Raw genomic sequence first — 12,931 nt, forward strand, 5'->3', positions numbered from 1 at the left:
AAATTTCCCTTAATTCATGCCCTGTGTGTCATACCCTTGATGGTTATGTTCTGCTACTAATGTTGCTTAACTGTTGGTTGAAACAAATGCTGCATTTTAAATTCAGTAGTAATCCCTTTCTGGTGTAATTTGTTTTCTAATGAAAGACAAAAAGGATTCTTAATTTAAACGTTTTGTACTCAAGATAAAATGTGAGCTTTACATAGGAGGCTGATGCTCTGAGCCAACTGTTCTCTTTCTGTCTTGTGTTCTGCTGCGGTACATTCCTAGGGGGAAGTAGTATGTGACAATAGTTTCAAAATTAATAACTTCTTTTTTGGTATCTAGTCACAAATACTTGTACAAATATATTGACAAAATATGAATGGAAAGGCAGGTAGAAGGGATATTGTTATGAAACAAACTTGTGCTGCCACTCATGAGAGTCTCTTAAATGTTAGTAGACAGGGCAGCATACATCAGTCTTAAACTGACCCTCTGGAAAGGGCTCATCTCTGTGGTTGGGAATAGGGAGGTGGTTGAGAATAGGAAGTTGTTGTTATGGATGTGCCAACATTCAGCTTCTACAGGTCACAGACAGTGGAAATGCATGAGACAGGGTTCCCATCAACCTTCTGTATGCCTTTCAGACACATTAGGGCCAAAAGTTTTCCCTACAAAGATGGGTCTTAAAGATTCTGATGTCTTTATTCTAAAGACAGTGCAGTGTTTTATTGTTTTATAAATGTACGTGTCTAACTTTTATTATACTAGTTCATTTGTTTGGAGCTTGGTAAAATTAAATCTTGAAACCAGGAGGCTGGAGATCTGAAAAGTAATATTGCAGTGACAAATCCTGTGGCCACCACAGGAAGTTAGTTCCGTTGAATGAGATGTTATGGCTTTTTATGAAGAGCGGGCAACAGATTTCTCTCAGCTTTTCTACACTTACTCTGTTAAAAATGGTAGGATCACCTGGAAGAGTTGCATTTCTACTGAGGTTGAAAGTCAACACTTTGGTGCTTCATTCACTGGTCTAGGGAGTAGTGCTGTAGAAGGAATAAAATACTGATAAATTGGTTTTAAAGCAACAAAATGGGCTGAACAAGTGAAAAATAAAAGAATATTTGGCCCATGTAAAGGACTTGCCATCTGAAATTCAAAGCATCTTTGCCAAAAACTATTTTATTTTTCAAGCGATACCACAGAAATAATACTTGTATCAGTTGACATGCTTCACAAATTTTCTTTATACATGAATCAAATAAAAAAGCACTGGCATATGAGTGTTTTCTCTAAAGATTTTGACACTTACTTCAGTGTAATGAATAATTAAAGTCAGCTGTGATTGTAGACAAGTCTAATATTGAGGACAGATAGTGCCTGTTTCAAAGATACTGCTATTTCAGTTCTCAGAAGGGAAGCATGATTGCACAGAAGCTCTTTGAGCTGCTTCTTAAATTATACCTGGACTTAAACGATACCTCATCTTATCTGGGATCTAGGTTCACTGAGAGTTTTTGTCAGTACCATAGAGCCTGTGTGTTATGAGAGCTGCTCTTGCTTAGAGCTCTCTGGCTAACCAGTGAATAAAATATTCATGCTGTGAGCCTGCTTTTGGCTTGTGTTTATGGTGTCACCAGTTCTTCCAAAGGATGGAAGTAGATGCTGACACTACAATCCGGTATTGACAGGTTCCTTCAGTATTGTTTTTATAGTTAAGGTTAACAATATGCACTGTCTACTTCTGAAACGTTCAAGTAGGGCCACAGGTGATAGTCATAAATACTTTTCAGCATATTTTAATAATATGAAAATCAGATTACATTTGAGTGAATATATGCAATGAGTTGGAATCTAATAAAAGTTTGACCTGCACAGGCTGGAGAGTTGGGCAGAGAGGAACCAGATGAGGTTTAACAAGAGCAAGGGTAGAGTCTTGCACCTAGGGAGGAATAACCACATGCACCAGTACAGGCTGAGGGATGACCTGCTGGAGAGGAGCTCTGTAGAGAGGGACCTGGGTGTCCTGGTGGATGACAGGTTGGCCATGAGCCAGCAGTGTGCCCTGGTGGCCAAGAAGGCCAATGGGATCCTGGGGTGCATTAAAAAGAGTGTGGCCAGCAGGTTGAGGGAGGTGATCTTCCCCCTCTACTCTGACCTGGTGAGGCCACACCTGGAGTATTTTGTCCAGTTCTGGGTTCCTGGTACAAAAAAGGTTCTCCTTGAAAATGTTCAGTGGACGGCCACAAAGATGATAAAGGACATGAAACACCTCCCTTATAAGGAGAGGTTGAGAGACCTGGGTCTGTTCAGCCTTAAGAAAATAAAAATAAAAATAATAAAAATAAAAAATAAATAAAAGAAGACTGAGGGGATCCAATCCATGTCTATAAATACATAAGGAGCGGGAGGCAAAGGGACAGTGTGTGGTGATAGAACAAGGGGAAATGGTCACAAACTAATGCATAGGAAGTTCTGCACAAATATGTGTAGGAACTTCCCAGTGCAGTGACGGAGCAGTGGCACAGCTGCACAGAGAGGTGGTGGAGTCTCCTTCTCTGGAGACGTTCAGGACCCGTCTGGACGCCTACCTGTGCAACCTGGGCTAGGAAGCTGCTTTGGCAGGGGGTTGGACTAGATGATTTCTAGAAGTCCCTTCCAACCCCTACAATTCTGTGATTCTGCAATCTTCTGTTGCAGTGAAGCTATGCAGAAAGTTGTTTTTTTTTCTACTTCACTTTTTTTCTCATGTTTGAGATCTGTATGTATCTCTTTAACTTTGATCCTTAAAGGATTTAGTACCATCATGTCTTTGTGTCTGTATGATTGTGAGTATGCAGGAAGATTGGCTGGGTATAGGGTTACTTACATTATGTACATTGATTTGCAGGAATATCCTCTATGTCCTCTACTAGGAGAGCTAAACCTATGGTCTTCCATGCTAACTGTAGAGTGTAGTATGTGTCACATAAATTAATTTGGTCAACTCTTATACTGCTTCCGATGTGTACAAGATGGATGGAGGGAAAAAAAGACAGACAACTTCCACGTAATATATACTCATTAAATCATGAAATACACTTCACTCAACAGTGTTATAGATGGCACACGTAGTTTTTTTCCAAACATCAAATATGTCCACAATTAATTCTCATACAGTTATGAATTACTTTTTTGTTGTTCAAAAAAGTATATTCTTCATTTACATGTTTCTTTCTAGTCTGGCATCTTGTGCATTTCTCTTTCCTTTTTGACCTCTATCCCGGTAATAGTACTAAGGTTTCCCCTTGCTCTCTGAGGGAATGCAGGCCTAGATTAGCACCTTGAGTTAGTGTGTTTGTTACGTGATGCTTCACAGAACTAGTAGTGGAAATAAATATTGTCATCTGTACGTGATGGCAATGTGGATGTCTATCATTTCAAGTACTGGTTACTCTATGAAGGTTCCATTTCTGAGTGACAGGATGTATGATGTATACATGAATGTAAAGATTTTTTTAACGTGGGAATATTAATTTGTGCACTTCTTTTGTCACTCTTCATATGAAGTTGATATGTTGTAATTTGTTGCATGGTTTTACTTAGGACTGCAAGTTCAGATTTATTTCTAACTTCATTGTGACAAATGCTTTTTTTTTGTTTGTTTACAGCTGTAAAACAAAGGTGTATGCAGACAACCTTCCCACAACAAGCGTTGTCATTGTTTTTCACAATGAGGCTTGGAGCACACTTCTACGAACTGTTCATAGTGTGATAAACCGGTCACCACGACACATGCTGGAAGAAATTGTACTTGTTGATGATGCCAGTGAAAGAGGTAATGATGAACTTTGATACCTTAAAGATATTGCAGCTTGTTGCTCTTTTCACTTCAAAAGTTGAAAGCTAAGTTCTGCTGGCTTGGTTCTGCTCAGCAAAACACTGTAATGGTGTGACAGAGTAGTAAAGAATGCACCTTTTCATGACAGATGGATCATTCTGCTCCGAAAAACTAATACAAGTTTATTTGTCTGCTTACTTTTCTGTTGACATTACAGAGTTTGTGTTTATGCTGCTACCATTTCCTTGTTCTGCATTTGGAACCTGAACACATTGTTAAGGCTTGGGGGCATTTAAAGCTTGAACAATGTGATGAGTAATAGCAAAGGCAACTTTCCTTTTCATGCACACCCCAATTTACTTTCAGTACCACTGTCAAACTTGATGCTCAGAGAGATCAGTATACGACTTTTCTGCTTATGGGAAATTACAGTTCAGTTTCCCTTCTGTATGAGATTCCAATTCTTGGTCAGTGCACCAAATCAAAATTTTGTAATACAGGATAAAGCTTATATTGTGTTTCATTACTCTGTATAATGAAACTAATGGGTAAAATTTGAAGTTCCTTTTCTTAAAATAACTTTATATTTTGCTTGCCAATGAGCTTTGTAAATTACAATATAGTAGGAATACAGATAATATTCCAGACAGTACTTGGTAGTTTATTTTAGATAAGTTGTTTTCTTTCTTATGTATTTTTTTGTGTGTTGGTTATAAATTGTAACTTGAGGGATATTTTTTTCTTGTATGTATATATGAGAGAGTGTTATATTTTCTCAAGTATTTCTATACTCGTATATTGAAACAATCCTTGTAAAATATTTTTGTGTATTTCCTGTAGATTAATAGCTAGGAGGGTACTCTTTAAAATAAATAAAATCTTGGCAGCCACCATTTGTTGGCAGTTATCTGTATTTATCTATATCTGCAGTAATTTCCCTGCTTTAGTTTGAGAACTTAGGGGTTGTGCAACCAGCATGCTGATATCTCAGTTTGATGCTTCTGATTCCAATATTGCAAAATACATATTCTGCTTATTATGTTAAGGCCAACTTCAGAGTAAGATGGGTCCGAACATCTGAACAAACAAGACCTATGTGCAAGAATAGATGCTGGATTGTAGACCATATGGTCTGAGTAGCATTAGGGTACCTGGATTGCAATAGCTAGCATGAATTTTTGTGGATGCACAGCTGAAGAATTTACAGATTTTGAAGAATTTATGGGGTATGTTTTTACACTTCGTACCCAGTGTAGTAAAAAGTATGAGTTTTTAATTCAGTATGTATGTATGTATGGTGATGTAACACATTGCCTGACCAATTCTAGGCTGTGTAGGTTTAGAGAACAGCTTGTTGTGAAAAAGGTGAGCAGGGGAAAGAAAGATAATACCAGTTTGATGAGTTGTGACAGAGCTTTTCTCATAGGGATACATTGCTCATGCACTTAAGTTGTTTGCATGTGTATCAGTATGTGTTCCTTGCTTCTTGTTCACACTTGCTCTTTCAGTAGCTTCAACCTCTTTAACAAATTTTAGTGCAAATTGGAAAATGCAACAGGGGCCTGAAAGGCAATTGCACTCTGGTAGAAGAGAAGGAATGCCTATGCAAAGGGTGAGGCTACCATATGAATGTGTTCCAGGTGGGATGGGAGTTGTGATAAACTTTCAGCTTTTAGAAGGGACAAATTTTTCACTTGGAGGGAACTGGTAACAGCTCCCCTCAATTTCTTGTAGTTATTAAACCTCTTGTTCCACCTTTCTTTTGAAACTGCTCGGCACACTGAGGATTATTCCTGGGGAACAGATGCTGATGTTTAGGCTTTGAGTGTCTGTATCAGGTTCTTGTGAAGGTACATGTTTCCTTAGTGAAATTAGAGGGAGTATTGTTTTGGTTGGTTGGCTTTTATGCTCAGACTCATGCTAGAAAAACGAAGTTTAGTGCAAGTCTGCTCTGTTTCATTTGCCTACACAGTCCCTTTCAATAATTCATATCTTTGCTAATGATTAATAGTGACAGGTCAGCTTTCAATGTGACCTAGAAATAGAGTAGTAAGCTAATATTAAAACAATGTAGACAGGTATTGCTAATGTTTTGTCTCTTTAATTTCTGTTTAATAGCCAGCAAAACAAATTTTGTTCAGCACTAGCTGTGTCCTCTTTATGAAGTAGAATTATAATTCACTTTAAAAATGGCTTTTTAAAGATATATTTTGTGTTCCTGATTTGTTTGAGGTAGCTAACAAAAGCAAGATAATTCTAGGCTGAAAGACATAACGTTTCAGATTTCTTTTGTGATGCTATTGAGCATCTTTACTTTTGAAATCTGAGATCACTTAGGCACCTTTTATTTATAGTTATTTTCAACAGTTCCTGAAAGTTGCTTTTTTAATGCTTTATTTTCCAAAAACTGTTTCCAGCAAATGTTCTTTTACATTAAGTAAAACAGAAGGTATGTGATGCCTGAAAATATGAAGGCTTTAGCATATGCTACTTACATATTCTGTTTGTGTTGAATTAAAATGGCAGACTTTTTTCCAGAAAAAGAAAACTGTTCAGCATGAATAGTGTATTTTGAATTCTAACATCAGAGTCAATTTAATTAGAATGAAGTAAGCATTCAGTCTGCCTGAAGCACACTTTGTACCTGCCAGTGTCAAGCTCTTACAAAAATGAATTTGCATAATATCACACAATTATTTACACTGCAAAAAAAAAAAAAAAGCTTTGGAGAAACAAGGCATGGCTGTACCATTTCTTCTCTAGTTGATGATCAGAATTGCATATTTTATTTTCAAGTAATAATTGTCAGCTGCTTTATAAATAATGTTAGCAGAAGAAATCAGAATTAGTCAGTACTTAAAACTAGGTCGAGGATTGAATGGCCCACTGTGCAGGGCAGGTTACATCCAGACAGGAATCACAGGAGTTAGGGATACAGATGCATAGTAAAGCAATGTATTTCAACTAAATGTCAGAAAAAAAGAAAGTCTTAAATGTATTTGTGCTTCTGATCTGTGACTGCATGATCAGAAATCTGTAAATCTATACTGTAGCTTAATAAAAATATTTAGTTTGAAACTTAATGTTTAATTTATGTTCATGCAGGTGTGACTCAATAATGGTATTGTCAATTGTTTTTCAGTTTACACACTTAATTGCTTTAACTGAATAGATCTGCTTTTTTTCCTGTCATCTTGGCTTTCTTAGTTCCCGTACTGCCATAAAGATGCTCTTTAAATGGCCCATAGCAATAAGTAAAATTATTCATATTTTGATAGAGGAAAAAATACGTCTCTGATATAGATGTTTCGTTTTGTTTTTTTACAAGTATTATCAAAACCTCACTCTGCTTGAAGTGCATGAGGCAATGCTAAAAACTTATTCAGTTGTCATCCCAGGTCACTCCTGGACATCTGATGCTGTAGTGCATAAATATTTTCATTTGAGTGTTTAACATAGGATTTAGTATAAGCACAGCCACTTGCCTTGCATATAAAATTATCTCTAAAGCTTAACGTTTCTGGTAGGCCAAAATCTATTATGTGCATTAAGAGATTATTTAAGTATGCTTTAGGTTTTATTTTTTTATAAAAATGTGCGGAGGAACGTTTTCTGACCTTTGGATTAGCATAGAGAGAAATGCTTCACTGTCGTATTATCTTTGTGTAGTCATGCAAGCCATATACATTAAACTATAAATATTTCCACAGTGCTTGTTCTCTGAAATTGGTGACTTTGGAAAGCTACATAGTAAAGAGGGGAAATTAATTTGATACAGGCTGCATCTGTCAAATGATGTGTGCTTAACCTCAACAGGCCTGCACCATTTTCAGATGTGAAAATGGGTTTGAACTTCTCAGTTTTTACTACTAACGTTCTTTTGAATCTCTGTTAACATGCACAATAAAAAAATAACTTGTAGTCAGTTTCTCTGGAGGCAAATATTTAAGATCTATCCACCTCATTCAGCGCAGACCAGCGTCCAAGATGTGTAAAAACTTATTTCTGTGGGTTTTATTGACAGTCCAACAATGCAGAGGGAAAAATGAGGTGGGAATTAGATCACCAGAGCAGTAGTACGGAATGGTAATCATCCTTGGGGCAGCTCTGCCTCATGAGATTTACAAGACAGCCCAAGAGTTCATGCAGTGCTTTTTCTCCCTCCAGTGTCACACATTGTCTTGCATGAAGGACTTTCTATCTTACATTAAATCCTACTCTAGGCTGTGCACTGCTCTACTACAACTCTTGCATGGTTTGAATGTATCATGTAATACATTCCATAGCTGTGTTTTTTATAAGAGCGCTTATTTTGCCTTTATTGAAGATCTCAAATCTGTTCTATGTTATTACACAAGTTTATCTGGTTATAAATTGCTTTTTTCCTCTCCGTTCTTTGTTCTTCCTTGTTTTTCATAGTCTTAATTATTCATGATGGACAAAGACAATGCCGAGTGGTGGGAAATTTGACAGCTGTTTATACTGCAGTAAATTTTGAGTTTACAAGCACTTATTAGTCATTAGTCAGTAATGGCTGTTGTATTTTGATTAACTTGATCCTCAGATGAGCAGGTTTGTGATATAGATGCTCATTTACATATAGCTGATTGTCTTCATTTTTGTTTTTAGGAGTTACAGCGATAACTTAGATCTTAGTCAGAAAAATCTAGAGAAAGCAGAATTGAAAAATGCACTGGTCATATTTTAAACTCTGCAAAGAAATTATCTGCAAGTTATATTATGGTAGGAGATAAATAGTTCAGCTAGTTGGCTCATTTTTGTTACTTTCATGATGGATAATTTTACGTCCCAGAATATGTATGCATACGCTTATTCCATAATAAAAGCTTGTCTATCCCATCATATTTTTATGTAAGTATTCTACACTCTTCATTTTTGTTTCCCATGATGACTGAATGAAGAGAAGGAACTTCCCGCTCTAGCAAGTAAAATGCATTGAGGGTGTGGAGGAACGTGGGGGTGGAAGGAAGTAGTACAAAGTGAAGAATAAGCAGCAGAGAAAAATAGCTGAGAAAAGAGGGAAAAGTAGAAAACCAAGCGAATACCTTATTTCAGTTCTCTTCATTGAAAAAAAAAAAAAAAAAGGAGGAAAAAAAGCTATACTCTGTAACTGACATTTTCCATGTTTGATTTTTTTTTTTTTCCTTGCAGATTTTTTGAAAAGACCACTGGAGAGCTATGTAAAAAAATTAAAAGTACCTGTCCATGTGATTCGAATGGAACAGCGCTCTGGTTTGATCAGAGCTAGATTAAAGGGGGCTGCTGTTTCCAAAGGCCAGGTCATCACCTTCTTAGATGCTCATTGTGAATGTACTGTAGGCTGGCTCGAACCTCTGCTGGCGAGGATCAAAGCTGACAGGTAATTATCCATCTGTTGGTCCATTGTTTGGTGAGTTTGTTTTAAGGTTTTTATGAAGTTTCTAAGTACTATGATGTAACTTAAAAGCAAATATCTGCTTTCTGAAAGGATGAGTAAGTCCTGTGCTTCTCATTGGTGTATAAGGCTAAAAGGCTAATTCAGAACTGCTTTTGAAAGGTGAGACATGGTTTAAAATGAAGCTTATATTGGAATGCCTTGCCTAATGTGTTTAAAAACTGAGAGATCTGAGTTGGAATGGAGTGGAGAGTAGTGGAATTTGAGCTTTTTTACCTGGCTCACTCCTTCATGAATTTGGGAAGGTATTCTTAAGGAAGAAATAGAGCCCTGATTGTAACAAGGTAAGTTTTTTATAAGGGCAGGTAGCAACAAGATGAAGGGAAATGGTTTTAAACTGGAAGAGGGTAAATTTAGATTAGATACCAGAAAGAAATTAATTGCTGTGAGGGTGGTGAGACACTGGAACAGGTTGCTCACTGAGGTTGTGAATGCCCCCTCCCTGGAAGCATTCAGGACCAGGCTGGATGGGGCTTTGAGCAGCCTGGTCTAGAGGAAGGTGTCCCTGCCTATAGCAGAGGGTTGGAACTGGATCTTACAGGTCTCTTCTAACCTAAACCATTCTGATTTTATTCTATGATTCTATAACTAGAAGTATCTGTCAAGTTTGCTTTATTTAGATTCTCACGATTTCTTTGTTTCTTGGTATGGGTTTTGACTGACTTGTGAATGAGTGAAATTCTGTGATATGACTTGGTCTAATAGGGTGTATTTTCTTAACTTAGAATAGTTAGTGGAATGAATCATACTAATCTACACTGCAGTAGCATAGCTTTGAGCCTAATTTAAGTCAGTATTCATGTTGTTTATACCCATGTTAGTGTGAAGGAAACTTGAGTGTTGTTTTTTGTTGGTTTTTTTGTAGGAGAAATTGGTATGCTTTACAAAGCATATGTCTTGAGTAGTAATTTCATAGCTGCAGACTAGTAATTAATGAACAGCATTTTAAATAGGCTAGCTACTGAGCATATTGTTACAGATCTTTGTTCTTACGATTGTAGGTAAAAATCACGTAAGTTTAAGTGTTACAAAATACAATATTATATGAAAAAGCTGCAACTAATAAAGAGCCTTTGTATGGAGCTGTATTAAGCTTCTAACCTTTGTTACCATTTTTGTGAGAAGTACGTCAATTATTGTTGCAATTTGTGCAAATAGCCCAACTAAATGAGTCCTTTGAACTTAGTTGCAAAGCTTTCGTGAGTGGAAGCCTACTTGAGGGCAGTTATTTAAGTATCTTTAAGATGATTAGAATTATTATCTCTGTGTATATATATGCCTTAATGATGTCAGAGTGGTAGACAATGAAGCTTCTTTGTTGATTTTGATGTGGTAGCTCATTTTGTAGTCCTGATGGCATATTAGAATACTTCCCCAGAGCTAATGAGTTGAGTCTTAATTTAAAAACATGCAAGTTATTTTGACCACTTAACTAGAAACCAGAGCTTCTTTTAATGCAGTCACTGTTTGATGCTGAGAAATCTATGATCAGGTTTTTTCCATCTACAGAAGGTGATTAATTATTACTGATAATAATACACATACTGTTTTTTTTTGTTTGTTTGTTTGTTTTTTTAAAGCTAGTATTGCCAAAATTGGGTCAGAAAAATGCATTTTCCTTTGGATGAGTTATTTCAAATTAGCAAGATAGAGCTTTTTATCATTCATGGTAGTAATCTATTGTTTAACTGCTGATAAATGGCATTTGAAATTTTAAACTTACTATGTGTTAAAAATTGAGTTTAAGAAAGAAAACAACCAACATTTTTCTGAAACTTGTACTATTAGATTTTGGTTCTTCCTCCTTTCTAGGAGAACAGTTGTGTGTCCCATCATTGATGTAATTAGTGATGACACCTTTGAATATATGGCTGGTTCTGATATGACCTATGGTGGCTTCAACTGGAAGCTGAATTTTCGTTGGTATCCAGTTCCTCAGAGAGAGATGGATCGACGGAAAGGAGATCGAACTCTTCCTGTTAGGTAATTATTGGTTAAAATGTTTATCTGTTGTTCTTTCTGGATTAACCTTGTGTGCAGGTAATCAATTAATTTTGTTGCTGCAAGATTTTGATCTGTTTGAAGGAGCAACGTAAAGGTTATTTTACATGAGTTGGCTGTTTGTACCTTTTGAAAGGAGTGAAGAAAGCTATTGGTATGTCACTGAAGCGGTATTTCTATGTTTCTTGCTAATTACCAGCTAACTGCTAGCTTTTTGCTGTTTTTTGTGGTGTATAAATTTTTACTTACCTTTTTTCCTCTAAGAAAATAAACATTTTTTTGAATATGTATGAATTTTTATTTCTTGTTTGTGTCTATGAAGACTGCTTTGAAAGTAATGCATCCTGTTTTTTATGATGTTAGCCCATGATCTCAGAGGTGGATGTTGGTGCTATGGCAGTAGAAATTGAACCTTCCTGTCAATATGCCATAAAAATTTGATGCAATGATAGAGGTGGCAGCAGAGGGGCAGTCTGACAAAACAGTGTCTGACGCAGAAGTGCGTGTGAAGCAAAGGTATAGAATTGAGTTCCTTTACGCGGGGAAAAATTACATCCATTGACATTCATGTTCACTTGATGAACATTTATGGAGACCAAGCAGTGGATGTGAGCACAGTGAGTCAGTGAGAGGTGCATTTCAGCAGTGGCAGCAGTCAGTGCAGCTGAGGTCACCTCCTCTTGTGAAGGTTGGTATAAGTGTGACATGCAGGCTCTTGTCCATTGATGACAAAAAGGATAGTTAATGGTGATGATTTTGTTGGAAAATAGTGTTGTAGCTGAGAATTTGCTCCACCAAATAGTGTTGTTTTGCTGTTTGCATCTGTGGTAGTTTCTGTAGAAATAAATAGGAGACATTACTTTCAGAACAGCCTGTATATGTACTTATGTGTGTGTACATGAACATAACATATTAAGAATGTGTGGAAGGGAGGCAAATTTATTCTAGTATGTCATGTTTGTAAAGGTGAGGAACACATAATAACTTGAGTGTAATGTGTACTTGAATAGAACTCCAAATTTACATTGCCTGGTGTTAATGCTCAGGAAAGTGGGCAATATTAACTTAATAAAAGGTTGAAGATGTGATCTCTGGTATTTTTTGTTTGTATTCTATTATGAAGAAATTGATGGGTGTTCTCAGGATGTGGTTAATGGATTATATTTTTCCCCAATATCCATTTTAGCAGAAAAAGCCATGCAAATTTTAGATTGCAGCCTAACTTATATTTAACTTGTCTTTCAGAAAAAAGCATAAAGAAAAATGACTGGTGGTGGGAAATCATTTATGCCAGAAAAATGTCATTTGTGGACTTGAACTATCAAACTCTATCAGCAGGCAGTTGTGTAGTTCATGTATCGCATGCTTGTCGACTAAAAGAAAATAAAAATATAGGAGTTTTTGCTAAAATATAAGAAATTAGCATTCTTTCTTTACTAGCTCCTTATTAGTGGGAGGTAAAGAAGGTCTAGATGTAATTCTGATTGTATGACTTTCTTGTATAAAGCAATAATAGTGGCAGTACGCAGGCTGCTTCATGGCCTCTTGTAATTTTTCAAGAGTAGTTGACAGACATGGATATTTCTTGTAAGAAGCTAGTTTCTCTTTTGTAAGAGCTATGATCACTGGAGGCAGAAGTCTTCTGCGGGAATGGCAGCAGCTTACTAGTGGCC

General features: G+C 36.6%; 1 protein-coding gene across 2 annotated transcripts in view; it reads left to right on the forward strand.

Annotated features, from left to right (window-relative positions):
* The window catches only part of GALNT1 (polypeptide N-acetylgalactosaminyltransferase 1), a 76,590-nt gene that overhangs the window by 48,189 nt on the left and 15,470 nt on the right, over positions 1-12,931 (forward strand). For both annotated transcript variants that reach the window (XM_065752860.1, XM_065752861.1), the window contains exons 5-7: positions 3,633-3,799; positions 8,975-9,182; positions 11,070-11,240. In XM_065752860.1, the coding sequence (XP_065608932.1) occupies positions 3,633-3,799; positions 8,975-9,182; positions 11,070-11,240 (546 nt within the window). The remainder of the gene's footprint in view (positions 1-3,632; positions 3,800-8,974; positions 9,183-11,069; positions 11,241-12,931) is intronic.

The sequence above is a fragment of the Cyrtonyx montezumae genome, unplaced genomic scaffold (genome assembly GCF_038088225.1).
Source record: "Cyrtonyx montezumae isolate F1298 unplaced genomic scaffold, pur_monq_1.0 scaffold_8, whole genome shotgun sequence".
Classification (NCBI taxonomy): Eukaryota; Metazoa; Chordata; class Aves; order Galliformes; family Odontophoridae; genus Cyrtonyx; species Cyrtonyx montezumae.